This window comes from Esox lucius, chromosome 2, assembly GCF_011004845.1.
Source record: "Esox lucius isolate fEsoLuc1 chromosome 2, fEsoLuc1.pri, whole genome shotgun sequence".
In the NCBI taxonomy this organism is placed as follows: domain Eukaryota; kingdom Metazoa; phylum Chordata; class Actinopteri; order Esociformes; family Esocidae; genus Esox; species Esox lucius.
Genome location: NC_047570.1, coordinates 14,386,040 through 14,406,995, shown reverse-complemented (window position 1 = coordinate 14,406,995; position 20,956 = coordinate 14,386,040). Strand labels below are relative to the sequence as shown.

The 20,956-nt window shown below is 44.7% G+C and overlaps 1 protein-coding gene across 28 annotated transcripts in view; it reads right to left on the bottom strand.

The window, feature by feature from the left end:
- Window positions 1–20,956, bottom strand: part of si:dkey-205h23.2 (CUGBP Elav-like family member 6) — a 149,529-nt gene that overhangs the window by 115,967 nt on the left and 12,606 nt on the right. For all 28 annotated transcript variants that reach the window (XR_004576773.1, XR_002195663.3, XM_020040632.3 and 25 more), the window contains exon 2: window positions 17,868–17,950. Coding sequence is in view for 26 of the 28 variants with exons in the window: in XM_020040632.3 (XP_019896191.1) it covers window positions 17,868–17,950 (83 nt within the window). In the remaining 2 variants the exon portion in view is untranslated. The remainder of the gene's footprint in view (window positions 1–17,867; window positions 17,951–20,956) is intronic.

Below are 20,956 nucleotides of genomic sequence, written 5' to 3'. Positions count from 1 at the left end.
GGGAGGGAGGAGTGAGGATGGAGGGAGGACGGAGGAGGGAGGAGGGGGCAGGTTAGACGGAGTGAGAAGGGAGGGAAGAGGGAGGATGGAGAGAGGGATGACGGTCAAGCGATGGACAGGAGGACAGAAACCCACAGCCCTGGAGGAGGGAGCCGGCAGGATGGCAGCAGGGGAACTAGAGAGTGGTAGAGTTGTGTTGGTTACAGATGACAGACAGCATAGTACGCAGCTCGGCTCAGAGGAAGGGTTTGTCACGCATGAATGTGCAGGCCGGTTGCCGTGGAAACCCTAGCTGCTTGGGATTATGAGCTGATTAGCCGGCCTACTCCTCATCCCCTCCCACCGGGCTGTGTATGCTACCTGGGACACACTTGGCTGAACACGTACCACGGACGCACACAGACAAACACACACACGCACACATACACGCGCACACAATGCATGGTTGCCTGTTGTCTCCATATCTATCACTATGTCAATAGGTTTCTGTGGCAGTATCTCTGTCTTCCAATCAGCTGGACAATCTGACTCCACCTTCTCCACCTCTCTCTCCTTCTCCACATTCTCCACCTCTCTCTCCTTCTCCACCTTCTCCACCTCTGTCTCCTTCTCTCCTTCTCCACATCTCTCTCCGTTTTCACCTATCTCTGCTTTACCACCTAGCTCTCCAACTCTTTCTCCTTCCCCACCTACCTCTCCTTCTTCCCCTATCTTTGCTTCTCCACCTATATCTACTTCTCCACCTATATCTACTTCTCCACCTATATCTACTTCTCCACCTCTCTTTACTCTCCTTGTCTCCCCTTATCCACCCTGCATCTACATCTCTCTCCACCATCTATGTCCCCTTCTCCATTTTTCTCCATCTCTCTCCTCCCTCAACTCTGTCTCCTTCCGTGTTTGCCTCTCTCCATTTTTCTGACAAACTCCTCCCCTGTTTTCCTCCATCTCTGTGTCCCCTCCTCCCCCTGTTTTCCTCCATCTCTGTGTCCCCTCCTCCCCCGGTTTTCCTCCCTCTCTGTGTCCCCTCCTCCCCCTGTTTTCCTCCATCTCTGTGTCCCTTCCTCCCCCCGTTTTCCTCCCTCTCTCTGTCCCCTCCTCCCCCTGTTTTCCTCGCTCTCTCTCTGTGTGTGACGTTGTGGCCTGCTAATCCATGCCTTATCTCAGTCCACAGCTCTGCTCTCATTCCCTCACCACAGCACCTTATCTGCCATCACTGTCAATCAGAGCATATCAGCCCCACTACCTACAGCTGAGCCCGGTCGGCTCCAGTCTGCCCTCCCTCCCTCCACAAACTACCCTTCCCATCACCCAGCCTATGGCATTCAACACAACTCACACACCCACAAATATGCACACACACACATTTTTGAACACACTCTTTGTCTCTCACTCTCTCTCTCTTTCAAAAACTCACAATCACAGGCAAAGCACACACAAACACACATACACACACACGCACACACGAGATATTACATGCTTTCCTTCACACATATCAGATCACACATATCAGATGTAACACATTCCTCGTCCACTGTTCAAGCCACTCCAATCACCCTGGCTGCCTCCCACCCTGGATGGAGTTTGAGGATTCTCCACAGCCCACACACACACACACATACACACACACACACACCAATTTGACCTAACATGTCACACCCCCCCACACCAATATCACCTCACACCGCCCCACACACAAACCAATATGACCTCACTTCCCACACACATGCACACACACACCAAAATGACCTCACATCCCACACACAAACACACAATAATGTGATCTTACATCCCACGTTAGTATTCAAACTTTTTCCAGGGAAAAATAAATGTAGAGTGAATGCTAACATCTAAGTGTGAAGTGAAAGTTAACATCTATATGTGTGGTGGACAGTTAACATCTATAGGTCAACTGAAGAGTTAGTATCTATAGGTGAAGGGAACACTTAAGACCCATAGGGGAAGGGAACTGAATAATTAGTATCTATAGGTGAAGGGAACACTTAAGACCCATAGAGGAAGGGAACAGTTAAGATCTACAGGTGAGGTGAAAGTTATCGTCTATAGAGTAAAAACTCTTAAACAACTATGTAGAAGTCAACACTCAAGGTTATTAATTTCTACAGGTGAAGGTTAGGGTTAGGTTTTAAGGTTAGGGTTAGGTATTAAGGCTAAGAGTTAAGGTTAAGGTAAGATATTGATGCTAAGTGTTAATTATAGGTATTAAGGCTATAAAGTTAGAGTTAAGGTTAGGCATCATACGATGAGGTATTTTTTCTGAATAAGAAAGGTAAGGTTTAAGGTTTGTGAAAGGCAAATAGAAGAGTGAATAGTGTACGTGTCTTGCAGCCCTCACTATTGTCCCCTACTGGACAGTTTTGAATTCGTAAATGTTGTTTTCCCCAACTGGACAAACGTCCAAAATAGACTTCGACCTGGTGTGATCTACCTACACACACACACACAAACACAAACACACACACACACTCTGGCCCACACATCACAGCCTGTCTAATCAGCAGTACTAATCCACATTGCAGCGCTGGCGGTTAGTTCACAAGCCTCGCCCAGAGGGCAGCTGCTCCACAGGAAAAAAAACAAATCCCTTTTGGGCAGGTTTAATATTTTTAGGCACTTGTGCTTTTATGTGAGGGCAGGTGTGCTCTGGATCACTAATGCTGAAGTAATTGTGGATAATGTAGTTTAAAGGACAGCTGCTGATGTCGGTTTAACAGGGATTTGGCTTGAGATTTATTGTAGAGGATTCAGCGGATGGGTGAAAAGTTGGAGAGGTTTTGAAGAGAGGGAGAAGGGGGGAGGTGGGGGGGGGTCGTACAGCTTGGGTTCATCAGAGTAGAAGGACAGGGGAAAAGAGAGGACAAGATAGAGGGGCTTTATCTTCTAGGCTGCACTGGGAGTGCATTTACAGGGATAATATGAACGGTTTCTCCCAGTACCCAGGCCTCTGTGTGAGGCTGAGTGAGAGGGTTAGGGGGGCAGGGAGCTGGAGGACTAATTGGAGAAAAGAAGAAGCCAGGCATGACTCAATCTACAGCCTTCACTATTACAGGATGACCTATAGAACAGTACAGTAATGTTAGTGCCGCTTCTCCTTTTTTGTTACAGCCTACCAACAGCCTGCTGGGAAATTTGATGGAGAGTTGATTTTACAGACAAGAGGGTCAATTCTGGGAAGGAGAGATAGAGGGAAGAAAGTGTCACACAGTTTGAAGTGGTAGAGGTGAAAGTGGTTCTTGTAAAAAAGAAGCGGGAGAGTTGAGTGGGAGTTTAAAAGTGTCCATGCGTGTGTGTGTGTATGTGTGTGTAGGTCTTAATGGTGGGATACTGGGTAACTGAGATTTTATCCGGATTTCTTTCTTCAAACCACTCCCTCTTTACCATATAAAGTGTAATGAAGGATTTCTATGAACAGTGTGACGTGAAATGGAACAGTATAGGTTCTGTCTAATTTGATTAAATTCCATGGTATTGTCTTCTCTCCGAATTGTGCAATAAAAAAACATTGCTTGTATTGCGCAGATGTGTGCATGTGCTTTGTAGTAGGCTACCATAGACTATTACCAGAGAGCAGCAGCCAAACATCCTAGAACTACATAAATCTCAAACCATGTTATCTCAAACCAACTCAAGCAATAAATCTTCTAGAGGAAATCATTGCATGCCACAGCTTCCCTTTACCACGCCACAGCCTCCCTTTATCACAGCACAGCTTCCTTTACCACGCCACAGCCTCCCTTTATCACAGCACAGCTTCCTTTACCACGCCACAGCCTCCCTTTATCACAGCACAGCTTCCTTTACCACGCCACAGCCTCCCTTTATCACAGCACAGCTTCCTTTACAACACCACGGCCTCCCTTTATCACAGCACAGCTTCCTTTACCACGCCACAGCCTCCCTTTATCACAGCACAGCTTCCCTTTACCACGCCAAAGCCTCCCTTTATCACAGCACAGCTTCCTTTACCACGCCACAGCCTCCCTTTATCACAGCACAGTTTCCTTTACCACGCCACAGCCTCCCTTTATCACAGCACAGCTTCCTTTACCACGCCACAGCCTCCCTTTATCACAGCACAGCTTCCCTTTACCACGCCACAGCCTCTCTTTATCACAGCACAGCTTCCTTTACCACGCCACAGCCTCCCTTTATCACAGCACAGCTTCCTTTACCACGCCACAGCCTCCCTTTATCACAGCACAGCTTCCTTTACCACGCCACAGCCTCCCTTTATCACAGCACAGCTTCCCTTTACCACGCCACAGCCTCTCTTTATCACAGCACAGGTTCCTTTACCATGCCACAGTGTCCCCTACCTTGCCATCAGATTATCATTTAGCCATTCCCTCCCCAATAATCACTATAACATATCTCCACTGGTGAGAGGATATGCAGAGAGAGGGAGACAAGCATATAAGCCGAGATGTTCCGTGCCCATGAAGAGAAAACGTTTCTGTTTTACACCAACCATAGATAATTACACCTTCAGCCAGAACAAACCATTTATTAATATAAACATGCATAACCTCCAAGAGCACTGGAAAAAGTAACAATGGAAAAAAAACAATGTCTGGGTCTTATTTATGCCAATTTAGCTGTATTACATAGTTCATGTTTGGTTAGCCAGAAGGCTCTTGTTTCATTTAATATATGCTGCGACAAAAATAAACATTTTAAAACAAGAACCTTGAGAAATTATAATTTAATCTATTGCTAGAAATACCACATACTTTAGGGTAAATTTTTTTCATGATTGCAATAAGAGAGCATAGCTCTCCTCAACCCACTGCAGGTTTGCCTCTGAAGCTAAGCAGGGTCGCTCCTGGTTTGTCTCTAATAGATGGAGAAGTGGGGTAGGAGGTCCAGTATGGGCCACTCTGATCTTAAGATCAACACCGAAAAAGAGGACATTGTCCCTGTAGGTTATTGTCTTTTCGAAGGGATATTAAACAGGAGACCTCACTCTGAAGGATCCCACAGAACTTAACGTAACACCAGCGTCCCAGCAAAATGTCACATCATGTGCCTCATACCGTCATGGCCACTAAATCATCCCCAGCATGGCCAGCTCTAGGCATTAAGCAACATAACTCGGAACGAATACTCGGATGCCCCCAAGCGCCAGTGAGCCACCAACCGCTAGAGGAGAGGGGGCCACAAATCAAAGCCTGTAGCCAGCACTGATCCCGAGCTTTCAGTATGCTCATACATCCCTTCTACTGGCCCCCGTAACCAAACATATACCGGATGGATTAAGAGGGTCAGCTTGATTACTGAACTGTGAACGTAAGGGGAAACAAAAGCTTGGGCAGTATTTCAAATATACCATGAAATGTCATGTGATTGGGATGAGTTTGTACCGGCGGACAGTTGATAAACAGCAGCACGACGCACCGGCGCAGAACCTCCCACTAAAGCTTATCAAGTAGATTAGTGGAGATTCAGAAAGGCTGTGTGTTCCCTCTTATAAAACCATACAATGAAAACAGCCACAACCTTCAAAGAGAAAATGACAAAGCGTTCAGCCACAGCCGGGCTAAAATGAATTTTAGAATGTAATAACATTATAGGCATAGGACTGCTTCACATGGATTTGCATTAAAACAGACTACATCCATGAAATGGGGTGTACATTAAAACAAGTACAAGAAGAAACCCTAAAGGTGAATGTGTATGTCTTTTTCATTTACAGCGGCATACAAATGGCAGACTGGTTGCACTGTTATTGTATTCAAAACAGCTTTCCCAGGATTAAACAGGAATCCTGGGATACTGTCAGGGACGGTCGCAAGTTACTTAGGAAACACTTCCAGGGCAACATTAAATGGAGGTGTGTGTGTGATTGACGGTGTGGGGGGTGTGACGTAAAGGCGGCGCTGCGTGCGCACTTCACCCGGCGTGGCACTCACACTTTATGAGGTGTGCAGGGACTGTCTCGGTCGCCTCTCCGCCCGCTTTAATGACACAGTTTAAATGGAAGAGCTGGAGTTCAATCTGCCTGCACCAAGGACTCGGCCGGCTCCCTCAGGCCAGCCCACACCCTCTCTGATTGGGGCCGAGGTGGAGGGAGAGGCTGGAAGTTTATGGGGCTGGAAGAGGACATAGAAGGCCAGGGTGTGACAACGAGGAGGTGACTGTCACTTCGGGAGGAGTCATCCCAGAGCTGGCACCTATCACTTCAGCCCCCAAGGAGAACATACTACAGTAATGCAATATTGATCTGACAATGTAGTCAGTGTGTGTGTGTGTGTGTGTCAGTGTGTGTGTGTCTGTGTAAGAAAGAGGGAGGGAGGCATTTATAAGCAAGAGGTGAGGTGTAGCCGTGGTGCTATTTCTAACACCTAGCTTTCATATCCCTGCAGTGTCCAGTCTGGAACCCCTCTGGGTTACGTTTACTTCCTCCCTCACTGCTCTCTCCTGTCTCCTACCTCCCCTCTTCTCTCTACTCTCCCCTTTCTCCCCTCCCCTCACCCATCTTCCTTCACCATTCCTCTATATCATCTCCTCCTCTCTCCCACCACTCCCTCTCATGTCTGCCCTCCCCCACTCTCCCTTTCTCCTTACACTATCTGTGTCTCTCACTCTCTTTGTCACTGACTTTCTTCCTCTGTTGACTGTCACAAGCAGAAAGGAAACAAAGCAATAATTGCTGGAAAAGCTATCTGATCAGCTGGGGTCTTTTCCTGTCAGTGTCCTCTTAGTTGATGAACAGAAGAGCAGGGAGGGACAGGAACACAGGCTCTGTTCTGGGCTGGACACTACACAGAGACGGAGGAGAAAGAAGAAAGGCCAGAGAGAAGGGGAGGGGTTGGGTGGAGGGAACTGAAAGAGGAATGAGGATGTGAGTGGAAGAGAGGGGGGGGGTGATGGGGTGAAAGAGAGGGGAGTAAGAGATAGGACAGAGAGACAGAGATGAAAAGTGGGACAGAGAGAGCAGACAGAGGTTGATAGGAGTGGCTGAAAGACTAAGAGGGATCCAAAATGACAGAAGGAAATAGACAAACAGAGAGAGAGGCGGCGAGAATGGAATGGACAGATGTGTGGCTGTGTGTGCCATCCTGTGCTAGTGTGTGTGCCATCCTGTGCTAGTGTGTGTGCCATCCTGTGCTAGTGTAAGTGCCACCCTGTGCTAGTGTGTGTGCCATCCTGTGCTAGTGTGTGTGCCATCCTGTGCTAGTGTAAGTGCCACCCTGTGCTAGTGTGTGTGCCATCCTGTGCTAGTGTGTGTGCCATCCTGTGCTAGTGTGTGTGCCATCCTGTGCTAGTGTGTGTGCCATCCTGTGCTGAAACTACATCACCAACACAATTACAGCTGAAACTACATCACCAACACAATTACAGCTGAAACTACAGCACCGACACAACTACCAGAGAAACTACAGCACCGACACAACTACCAGAGAAACTACAGCACCGACACAACTACCACTGAAACTACAGCACCGACACAACTACCACTGAAACTACAGCACCGACACAACTACCACTGAAACTACATCACCGACACAACTACCACTGAAACTACATCACCAGCACAACTAGTGTTGTACGGTGGGGTTGCACAGCTGCATCTTCCCCACTGTACCCAGTACAGGGCAGGCATCAACCCTCTTGTCCTGCACACAGAAGTGATCAGCTCAGCTCACAGATGTACCAGCAAATAAAAATGTATTTTCAACATCCAGATATCCAAACAAAAATGCGTTGTATTGGTAAACATTTATTTAAAGCAGCCAATTCCAATACCCAAAACAACAAACCATCTTAGATTCGTGGAAAACAAACAGAAGAAGCTAGCAGTCTTTAGACCCAGTGGGAGGGAGGGGCTAGTGATTACACTTTGACTTTCTCTCTCAGCAGTCTTTAATCAGCATGTAAACAACTGCAAGGTCACTTTGTTAAATGGAGAGGAAGATAAGAACAGAGAAGACAAGGGGTGAGGAGAAAAGAGGATGTGTGCGAGGGGGAGAGAACAGGGAGGAAAGGGAGGGCAATGGGTGGAGAGGAGGCTGGGGAAGAGAGGAGGGGTGAGGGGAGCTGGGGTAAGAGGAGGATTGAAGGGGAAGGAGGCGAGGGGTGAGGAGAGGAGCGCGTCGCTGGGAAACGTACTTAATCCTTTGGACACGCTGATGGAGGAGTTTGTCCTGGTGATGCTCTGTATTAATTATGCAAGCCCACAACTCCACTTCAGTGTGTCTCAACGCTCCCTCATGACTCATCACTTTAACACCTCACACTAACTTCACAGCCTCATCGAAGGCCTCCCTGTGCAACCCATGCACACAGGACAACACACACCTCGTTTGGCATTTCATTGTCCAGGCAAATAAGAAATATAAGTCATCGGCTATCTGGAACTTTGTGTGGGTGGAGTGGGTGGGTCTGAGTGTGTATGTGTGTGTGTGTGTGTGAGCATGCGCTGTGTTTGTGTGTGTGTGTGTGTGTGTGTGTGCGTGTGTTTGAGTCTGTGCACGTGCGTGTGAGTAGAGATTACTTCAGAATCAGCTGAGAGTTTCCCCCCGTCTGTGTTTGATTAACTGCACTGTTTGATGAGTCTGGCTGCTCTCTTCTGTTCTGCTCTCTGTTCCTGCTTGTGCTGAACTCAGCAACGCCATGTTTTCTTCTTTCTTTGAGCAAATACGCACAGATTGCCTTGATGTCTTTGGTGATTGCTAAAGTGTGCTGGGAATCAGAATCAGTGGAGCACTGGCCTGGCCTGCTGGCACGACAAAGACAGCCCAGGGAGGCTCGGTGATAAGTCACAGAGGAGGAAGAGGAGGAAAAGGAGGAAGACACCGTTGGTCTGTCTTGGACACGACACCTGGGCATCCAGGCCTCATTTTGCAGCCTTCTCATCCCTATCCCGCCCAGTGAAGCCGCATTGTGTTAACAACGCCGTCCTCACATTCACCGGTTCTGCTTCATTACAGCCTTGGGAGCAGGTAAATTAGAGCACAATGCCATGCACCGGTGCAGTTGGGCTACGGCTCCACCTGTCAGGGGGGGGGTGGGGGGGGTGGGGGGGGGGAAGTGGCAGGGCGAGGGGCGAGGGAGCGAAGAGGGGCTCGGCACTGAAGCTCTTCAATGTAGACCGCAGAAAGAAAAGCTGGGAAAGAAAGACACAAAAACACCCAACACAACCGATAATCTCTTATCTCCACAACTGTGGCAGAGCCTGTTCTTGAAAAGTAATTACGGCTTGGATTTTTAAGTACCTTGAGTGAGCCTGATACAGTCAGCGATCACACACAGTGTGATTCCATTTTAACTAACTGACTTTGAAGTCTTCGGGACTCTGGATTTAGAGGACGAATGATTGTGTTCTCTTTACACCACAGCACTGCCTGCCCGGACGTCTGTAAAAATCTGTGCGCGTCGTGTTGGGCGCCCATGGCCTGCCATCTCTACCCACTCGTTAAGGAGTGATGTTTGCCCTCCTTCCAAAGCCACTTGTAAAGGGAGGCTCACCATGAAGGCTGGCAAGATAATCATCTGCACTCTGAAATCTAGAGAATCCCAACAGACAGAACTGAATTAATTCACAAGGCTCAGTATTCAGGAACCCCTGGCATCATAATGGAAGACAATACGGAAATCCATCCCTTCTTTATGATTCCATTCACTCTTTAATCGTGAGGACGGCCGTGGTCGACGCAGCAGCATAGAAAATGGTTTCATCCCAGGAGAATAAGAGAAAACCCAGTTCTCTTTATAATTTCTCCGGTAAAGCGGCCAGGGAAGAGAGAGAGAGTGATATGTAACTGATGGCGGAGTTGTGAGGAGGACTGTATGGGGCAGCCAGTGAACACTTCTTTCAGTTCTCTCGTGTCCCGATCCTTTTCTCTGTGTTCATAACAGGAAAGGCTCGTGGGCACTGGAGGTTGACAAATCTTGCACAGAGGACAAATTGACCGGCAACAGCACACAATTTGTCCTTTAGAAGAACGACGGGCCGGGCCCTGTATGGCCCCAGTAATTAGTTTAAGCCGCCGTGAGGCTGTGGCATGGCGTTCCAGGAGTGGACCGCGCTCAAGGAAGCTTAGTGTGTCCTCTGATAAGATACGGTGATGCAGTGTCACAGACAGGCAGACCTACACTGAATCCTGATGAGGCCCTGCCACTAAATATATCAATTAACACGCCGCTAAAGAGAGATAAAGAGGAATGAGAACAGGGATTATAGGTGTGTGCGTGGTGGGGGGGGGGGTCAATAATGTGTGTGTGTTTGTGTGCGAGAGGGAGAGTGGGAGGGAGGTGGGAAGGGATGTGTGTAAGTGTGTGTGTGTGGGCGGGCAAAAGCAGGATGTTGGGAAACAAAGTGTGATGGAGGTTTCTGCAGGCATGTTCTTACTGGCACATACAAAGACAAAGACGTATACACTGTTGTTCTGCCAGCAAACACATCCGGAAGCAGAAAAAGAGTGTCTCATCCGTGGACGCACCGAAGGCAGCGTGTTAAGTGATGTCCCGGCCCCACTGACCCTTAACCCTCTGGTGTCCAGTTCTTTTTATTTTTTTTTGCATAAATATAATATTCTGCTACTCAATTTAATGGACGCAAACCCCTCAAGCTAAATCTCCTTTGAGGTGAAACCGTTCTCAAACTGGTGCACGGGGAGATGGGAGAGTCAGCCAGCACCTGGCCACCTGGCTGTTGATAACAGGGGGCTGGTAGAGCTCTCAGTTGGATCTCTTCACAAACACCTGGACGCGCGATGACATGACAAGCATGGGACGGAGGCAGCGCCTCAACAAACACATCAGCAAGATGGAAAAGGAGGAAGAACAAGCGCTGGAGAGAGAGTGAGAGAGAGAGACAAGGGAGTGAGACGGGGGAGAGAAAGACAGTAGAGAGACCAGGACAGAGAGAGGGACAGGGGAGGGAAAGAGATGGGGAGAGAGCAACAGGGAAGTGAGAGAGAGACGGGGAAATTGAGAGAGAGAGTGAGACAAAAGAGAAAGAAAGGAGACAGAGAGAGTGACAAAGTTCAGATGTGCCGGCTACTGTAATTAATCTTTTGGGCGAACGTAGCACCAATTAACAGGCATGTTACATCCTCCACCAGCATCCAGTTGGACTGAGCAGAAAGAAGAGGCTTTGTTTCAAGATGTTTTACGGGTACCATAGCAACGGGATGGGAGGCCACTTGGCAAACAGCGGAGAGATGTTTCGGAGCGTGTGTATAAGGATCTGTGGAGAAATCATTCACAGAGATGACCTAGCGTGTCCACAGAGCACGCTGCATGCCCTAGATTGGGGATTATGCTGAATGGGCATGTAAACACAGTGACCTATAAGCCTTCCAGGAGAGGTTGTTTAGCCTCTGATTACATTACTGTAGTGTACTTTGCGTTAGAACACGACGTTACAAAGCGTTACATCAACAGGACTTAAAGACGCCACAGGGATACTTTACATGTAGTCAATGAGATATGTAAACAAAGACGTTTTTTTTGCAAACACAAAAACACGCCAACAAAGCAGAATGTCTTCTTGAACAACAGCTTGCCTAAGAAGACACTGACTCTGTGTCTGGAGCATATGGTCTTCATCAGTTTGTTTTTAGAAGGCTGTACTGGAGACATGACTGGCTACAGACTTCAATGAAGCAATTGATGAGATTTGATCTGGTTTTACCTATACAGAGTTCACATGGGTTAAGTGGAATGGTAACAGGAATCTGCTGGACACTGACTCTAGGTCTGCAACCTTGCACGTAGCATAATAATAAAAATAATAAACTTTTATTATACATAAATTCTATGTAATGTCATTTCCTGAAGTAAAATGGTGCACAATTTGACAAGATTTCTTCATTTCAACACCTTGAAAGAATGCAATGCATGCCTAGGGACCATCTGTAAAGGTGCTATCTTTATCGGCACCATAAAAGCTGATAGTATTTCAAACACATGAAATATGTATCCAAGCCAAACTGAAATCTTATCAGCAAGATGCCAGGTCATTTTCAAAGTTTCATTTACAGTCACACTGATGAAATTTTGGAAATCTTTTCTGTTTCTTTTGAGTTATTGCATTTTCTCTCCAGTCCCTAAACGGATATTCGCAGGAAGCAGAGATGAAGGAGAAAGCTTTCCAAAAGTCAGTTAGATGTAGAATGAAAACTAGAATTATTTGTTGTATTGATTATTTCACTGTGAAATTATTTGTTTTGTCTTCTACATTAATGGATAAGTGAAAATATTTTGGCAGTAAAATTATTGGAAGTACTTGCATCAACATTTCTGGATACTTTTTCTCCCCAATTTCCTAATATCCTATTTTTGATTAAAATGCTTCTAGTGGACTAAGGACAGCCACTATTGAGATATGTGTATTCTTAACCATGCACAATAAGGCTCTCTTTAAACCAGAATGTTATGACTGGAATCTCTGCATGCCAGAGGGAACGCACTTTGTGACCTTTCACATACCTGAGTTCACAGGCATCCAACCCACTACAACTCGGTTCTGGCCCATTGCACTGCCCTCTGTGGGATTCTGACTAATGTGACAGATGGATTCGAACCCTGCTCTTGCAATGAGTCAGTGACATTACCACTGCACCACTGCATGTTTTAGGATTACAAAGATTTTCTGGAAATTCTATTTCATTATGTGCATCTCTGAAACGTAAACCTACTCCAAAGGTTGTTAAACTATGGTCTACATTGAGGAGATACATCTTTGGATTAGTTTGGACATGACAATGTTGCTTAAACATTTAAAGGATAGGAAATTCTGATTCTGCACATGACAGAAGTTACGCTGCCCATGTCTCCCCCTCTTCCCCAATCTCTCTCTCCTCCACTATCCCCCAATCTCTCTCTCTCCCCCTTCACTCTCTCTCTTCCCCACTTCTCTCTCTCCTCCACTATCCCCCAATCTCTCTCTCTCTTTCATTCTCTCTGTTCCCCACTTCTCTCTCTCCTCCACTATCCCCCAATCTCTCTCTCTCTTTCACTCTCTCTCTTCCCCACTTCTCTCTCTTCTCCACTATCCCCCAATCCCTCTCTCTGTTTATCTCTCTTCCCCACTTTTCTCTTCTCCCTCACTCTCTCTCCCACTCTCTCTCTCCCTACTGGTTTTCCCTATCCACTCCCTCTTTCTCTGCCTCTGCCTCTACCTCTCTCTCCTGTTTCCATGTCTCTCTGTCTCATCAGTCTCTTTCTCGACCCCTACCAGCCCAGTTCCGGAGAGTCTTCTCCTCAAACAGACTGACAACAGAAATGGAAACATGGCCCTTTGAAAAACGTCAGAGTTGGGAATTGGAGAGATCTTATTGTCCCTCCCTCTCTGTCCTGAAAAGGCTATACTGTTGAAGACATGCCAGGAGGCATTCAAAGTGAGCTGGGTGAGCCACTCTGCTCTGGTCCTGGATGTTTTTGTCTCTTTGAGACAACAGCAAAGGACTGGCCGGCATGATAGCCTTCATTCATCGAGTTCATGTGCAATCCAGGCCTTGTTATGGTTGACTGGTTTTATTTTCTAAAGGGCCTGCAACCTGACTGGTGATACATTTTAAGGCTTGCACATTAAGGCTGTCTGACAGTTTGAGTTCAGACCTGGAATAACAAGCCCTGTCTGCAAAATAAGAACAGGAACAACCAGCCCAGTCTGCACAGTCAGACCTGGAATAACCAGCTCAGTCTCCACTGTCAGACCTGGAACAACCAGCCCAGTCAAACAGCCCAATCTCCATAGTCAGACCTGGAACAACCAGCCCAGTCAATCAGCCCAATGTCCACAGCCAGACCTGGAACAACCAGCCCAGTCAATCAGCACAATGTCCACAGCCAGACCTGGAACAACCAGCCCAGTCAATCAGCCCAATGTCCACAGTCAGACCAGGAACAACCAACCCAGTCTCCACAGTCAGACCTGGAACAACCAGCCCAGTCAATCAGCCCAATCTCCACAGCCAGACCTGGAACAACCAGCCCAATCTCCACAGTCAGACCTGGAACAACCAGCCCAGTCTCCACAGTCAGACCAGGAACAACCAACCCAGTCTCCACAGTCAGACCTGGAACAACCAGCCCAGTCAATCAGCCCAATCTCCACAGCCAGACCTGGAACAACCAGCTCCAGCCACAAGAAAACAGCTACAAAAAGCAGGAACATAATAGGGCTGTCATGGATGACCTGGGAGTGTGATGGCGTGATGAAAACAGCCTCCTGTGGGTTGATCTGCCATCCTACGGTTTATTAACACTCTGGATGAAGGCAGGGGGAGGATGGGTCCCAATGCTGTTCTGCTGCTGATTGAAAGACTGACATCATGTTGGCAGATACTTCACTTTACCAAAATGTTTACCCACACCCTATACATTTAACATTACCCACACCCAATAGATATAACATTACCCACACCCAATAGATATAACATTACCCGCAACCAATAGATATAACATTCCCCGCAACCTATAGATATAACATTACCCACACCCAATAGATATAACATTACCTGCAACCTATAGATATAACATTACCCACACCCTATAGACATAACATGAACCACACCCTGTAGACTAAACATTACCCCCCCCATACAGATATAACATTACCCACACCCTACAGATACAACATTACCCACACCCTACAGATATAACATTATCCACACCATACAGATACAACATAACCCACACCCTACAAATATAAGATTACCCAAACCCTACAGATATAACATTACCCAACCCCTACAGATACAGCATTAACCAGACCCTACACATACAAAATGACCCACACCCTACGGATACAAAATTACTCACACCCTACAGACACAAAATTACTCACACCCTACAGACACAACATTACTCACACCATACAGTACAGACCTAACATTATGCCTTTTCCAGACAGAGCAACTAAAAAGAATGGCTTCTGAAACTAAAGGCAGTTCCTGTATGCAGTTCAGACACGACAACCACCTCTGCAGTGAGACATTAAGGAGATGAGGCGTTCTCAGGTGGACTGGTATGTACTGTGTGGAACCCTGAACGTATTACCCAGGAGATCCAGACTGCAAACAGCTGATTAGATATCAGAGAAGTCCTCTGCCCGACCACCTCTCCCCAGGGAGAGACCAGGAAAAAGAACCACAAAGGTTCTGGGTAGGCCTCTAACCAGGAAGGGGAGGGATCTGTAGACAGGGCACAGACTTGCTTCCAGGGGAATCAGGCTGGATTCGACCAAAACTCTGATACCCCTGACAGTATGTCAAAACGAAGTATGACCATCTAAATAGGCATAGACATGTCTTAAACTAAACTGGACTGTGGAAATATGTGTAGATATACCAAAAACTAAACCGGACAGTAGGAATATGTGTAGATACTGTATATCTAAAACTAATCCGGACTGTGGGAATAAGTGTAGATATATCTAAAACTATACTGGACTGTGGGAATAAGTGTACATATATCTATAACTAAACAGGACTGTGGGAATATGGGTAGATACTGTATATCTAAAACTAAACAGGACTGTGGGAATATGTGTAGATACTGTATATCTAAAACTAAACAGGACTGTGGGAATAAGTGTACATACTGTATATCTAAAACTAAACAGAACTGTGGGAATATGTGTAGATATATAAAAAAAATAAACTGGAACATGTAAATATGTCTAGTCATGTCTAAAACAAATCAAAAAATGTCTAGACATGGCATCAGCATCATTTCCAGAGACGCGTGGTTACTGGATGGGCTTTTGGTTTAACTGTATGTTTTTCATGGTACTGTAGGAGAACATTATTTTAATTAAAAATGTATCATCCAACCGAAAAAAAAATTCAAATAATCTCTAAAATTAAAACTCCAGATGGCCATATTTGTGGTAAAAATTATTGTGGGTATTTATTGTTTGATTATATGTGATAATGAGTGCAGATTTCCTGAGGCAATTAGGCATGTATGTGTGTGTGTGTGTGTGTGTGTGCATGGATCTTTTCTTTCTGGTCCTGACAAGGATGGGAATAAGGTTGTGTGTGAGTGATTTTGGGTTGCGTGTGTGTGTGTGTATGTGTGTGTGTGTGTTTAGGTGCGTGTGTGTGTGTAAATATTTTTGAAAGAGGACGAGAGGACAGACAAAGGACAGGATGTACTATCCAACACCTTGTATAAATATATACCTATAAATACAGTAAATATTGTAAACATAGCCAGAAGATGTTGGGCAAGGACAGGCATATAGCAGATTGAGGTCTTTAGTTCAATACATTGTCTATGAGGATCATATTGTTGGTTCAGTATGTTGGTGAACATTTTGCATTTTTGGTTCATTATACTGTATGTTTGTGACTATGTGATACAGTATGGTTGGTTCAGTATGTATTAGTGAATATGTTATATGATTGTTTGAGTAAATGTTAGTGACTATGTGATATGGTTGGTTTAGTATATATTAGTGAATATGTGATATGATTGGTTCAGTATATATTAGTGAATATGTGATATGATTGGTTCAGTATATATTAGTGACTATGTGATATGGTTGGTTCAGTATATATTAGTGACTATGTGATATGGTTGGTTCAGTATTTATTAGCGACTATGTGATATGGTTGGTTCAGTATATATTAGTGAATATGTGATATGATTGGTTCAGTATATATTAGTGACTATGTGATATGGTTGGTTCAGTATATATTAATGACTATGTGATATGGTTGGTTCAGTATTTATTAGCGACTATGTGATATGGATGGTTCAGTATATATTAGTGAATATGTGATATGATTGGTTCAGTATATATTAGAGAATATGTGATATGGTTGGTTCAGTATATGTTAGTTACTATATAACATTATACGGTTTGTTAACTACGTTAGTGAATATGCAATATGGTTGGATTTCGGGTAGGTTAGTGCCTACTGTATGTAATATGGTTGGATTCAGTATATGTTAGTGACTATGTGATATGGTTGGTTCAGTATATATTACTGACTATGTGATATGGTTGGATTCAGTATATGTTAGTTACTATGTGATATGGTTGGTTCAGTATATGTTAGTGACTATGTGATATGGTAGGTTCAGTATATATTACTGACTATGTGATATGGTTGGATTCAGTATATGTTAGTGACTATGTGATATGGTTGGTTCAGTATATGTTAGTGACTATGTGATATGGTTGGTTCAGTATATATTACTGACTATGTGATATGGTTGGATTCAGCATATGTTAGTGACTATGTGATATAGTTGGTTCAGTATATGTTAGTGACTATGTGATATGGTTGGTTCAGTATATATTACTGACTATGTGATATGGTTGGATTCAGCATATGTTAGTGACTATGTGATATGGTTGGTTTCTGTATATGTTAGTGACTATGTGATATGGTTGGATTCAGTACATGTTAGTGACTATGTGATATGGTTGTATTCAGTATATGTTAGTGACTATGCAATATTGTTGTATTTAGTATATGTTAGTGACTATGTAATATGATTGGTTCAGAATATGTTAGTGACTATGTGATATGGTTGTATTCAGTATATGTTAGTGACTATGTGATATGGTTGTATTGTGTATATGTTAGTGACTATGTGATATGGTTGGATTCAGTATATGTTAGTGACTATGTGATATGGTTGTATTCTGTATATGTTAGTGACTATGTGATATGGTTGGATTCAGTATATGTTAGTGACTATGTGATATGGTTGGATTCAGTATATGTTAGTGACTATGTGATATGGTTGGATTCAGTATGTAAGCGAATATGTCAGACGGTGGTACGTCGGTGAAAAAATTATGAACATTAATGCAGCCATGTCAGCCCTGGGACTTGCTGGCCTTAGCCTCTGACAGAGGACAGATCGGGGGCACTTACCCCTGGCAGAGTCTTCTGTTCATGGAGGGCGCTCTGGGCCTTCAGGGCTGACTCTCTGGCGCAGTATGTTAGAAAGGCACATCCTGCAGAGAAGGAAGAAGAACACAGGACAGAGACTCAGTGCCTAATATTAGCTGGTAAACAACTGGATCACCGTATCCTGCTGCAGGTCAACTGCAGACGAATGGTTAAGTCCACACTCATAAACGCCTTCTGAAGAACTAGGGAACTTCCACACTGTTATTCCTGCATCTGCATATTTCCATTTGATGAATGATCACGTTCACGATTATTGAACAAAGAGCACTAAATGTGCCTGGCATGCATTTCTTAGTGACACAATAATTAAAACCCTATGGTGATGAGCCCCAAACACTGACCTCCTCCATCTCAGGAGACTCCTCTCAAAGTTGGAAACCCAAAACCCACAATGTGAATATGCATTAATAACTCCGGTGCGAACCGAAATGTGACGGCTTTCATTAAAGGCTGAGTGGATATTCTGTATGGTGCTTGTTCCAGTTGACAGTGGGTGACCCCTTTCTCAAGAGTTTTTGCACAGTGCAGCATAATTTCCCATTACGGCATTTCACACCCACTGCCAAGGCTCCCTGCGGGACTGGAAACACACACACACACACACACACACACACACACATCGGACCCATCACCCCAGACACAGAGCACTGCTCCTTGGCTCCGCGCCAAGAGGGTTCTCTTTCACTACAACCTTCATCCACCTCCACAACTAGGCAGTTACTCAAGAGGAAAAATGCCCTGAACGACACTGATGAAACAGCATGCCACACAAAGCAACGGAAAAAAAGGTTTTAAAAAAAGGTTTCAGGGCGGAGCTGCTCCTCATCCTGTTTGACATTACAGAACTGAGCTGAGGAGATGGCATGGACCTTCCAGTGATACATGACCCACTACAGGCTAATGGGATAGAACCAGTGAGCACTAGCCTGGGCAAGAAACAATCCCTATGATTCACAGACACTAACTCAGGTCATCCTCAGTTTGGCAATGGATGTCACGGTCCCTGGTTCTCTGACATTCTTCTTTCACATTATTTATTTTGTTATAAACTGTAAGAGTTTACAAATATACGAAAGATCAATGTAACCTAAAAAAAAAAAATTGTGAGATGGTGGCGGAGTCCATGTGACACTTTAAATTGACGCGCTTCATTTAGCGAGACAAGCTAGTCATGCTAGACAGGTGACATGGCCCAAGAAAGAAGGGGCTGTTATTATTCATGCCAAGCCAGCTACATGGCTGCTTACTGTAGTCTCTCTTGGTCAATGGGAATTGGAAGACTTTATTAAAGGCTCCATATCCAGTATACTTCTGGCTCAGGGGACACCTCGGACCCAAAGGACTATGATATAGGAGCACAATCAGGAACAGAAGTTCAACTTGATGGAAAAAGGAACACAATTACTGAGAGAGGCAGAGGGTTGGAGACAGGAGATGAGCCAGATGGGGATGCAGGAAGTGGAGGATGTTGCCATGGTTATAGAATAGTTCTGAGACTTGCTCGTTAGCGCTGGGTTGGCAGATTGCACTGATGAGGTGGACTGAAAATAATACTTTCGTAATCTTTTTTCAAATATGTTGCTGCATGGTAAATTCTGAAAGGAACAAAAGTCAAATGACGTGCATTAAGATAAAGATTGGAATGAGTCAAAAAGTAGGTTTCTGAGAAACAAGCTCACACTTATTCCTACTGCTTCTGCGTTTGTTAATTAAAGCATAACAACATGGTCTTCATTTAGGAATGTTTTAAATGACAGTAAATTGTGTAAACTTCTATCAGGTATCTGTAATTGACAAAACAACAAAGCCCATTTTAATTCATGCATTAACACTGGAGTCATGTTCAATAAGAAATGCTGAACATTGCTCTTCTTGGAGTAAAGCAGCAATGTTCTCCTGAAAACTATTACAAACTAATTTCCTAACAGACAAACCTGCCTACCTCAGCATAAGTGTTTAATTTCCTCAAATTAAAAAAGTAAACTGAAACCATGCAACTTTATACTGAACAGTATGGGGTGTCTGTCTTTCAGGTGCAGGGAAACAGCGAGAAGCAGACACAACTGCTGCATATTATGAAATATGCCCAAAAAAAATCAGAAAATGTGTTGTACTTACTGTTAACCCAGCTAAATATAGTCCTTAAATTATGTTTCTTTCTCTAAGACAAAGGGTCATAAAAATGTTTCTTTTAACCAAGGTGTAATGCCATGTGATCTCACAGGACGATAAAAGCTCTCTGCCCTCTTACTCTTGGCATCTGCAGTAATGTACCTAATATTGGTTTGCACACCGCCATTAAAAGCCACTCTTGGCTCTTATGCTATCCTCAGTATCTGCCCTGCCCTGGGTTCAGCAGCTCCAGCTGCCCCTAGGGGGGAAGGAGACCTCCCACTTCACCATGACTAACACAGGGCTTGGACGTTTGCTTTCAAGAACTGGTTAACTGAGGTTAAGGAAAGTACTCATGGGGGGAACATATAATACCTTTCAGGGAAGGAGTACCTGTTTCAGTACAATATTTGTGATGAAGAACCAAAATCTATTAGGCAGTCTCCGAAGAAATGGAAGACGGACAGACATAGTGCAAATAGCATATTTACATCTGAATTGTAAACCTAATCAACTAACGTTCTTCAAGGACAGAAAGTGAGGACAATGACAAGACAAAGTCCACCACCCAAAGAGCCAACAGAGAAAGCAACAAGACAGAATAATCAGCTCATCTTCTCTGTGAGCAAGCAACAAGTTCCAGGAAATGACTCCTAAATGTGGCCAAGCCAAGGACTTTGCCCACAGGTTCCATATAATTCTCCAAATGTTCAACTGTTTCAATGTCTTGCTTTCATCTTGTCTTTAATTCTATTTACTACCTTTTCATTATCAGTTTTATTATGCTTGGAAATATGTAAATTGGAAATGATGTCTGTGATCAAAGGGGAAGATTTTTGTTGAAGTCTAGGTATGCCCGAAGTGTAAACAAAGTGTGGAGCAATAGGATCAAATAATCACACTTCAAGAGGAAATGGCTCATGTGATTACCAGAATGA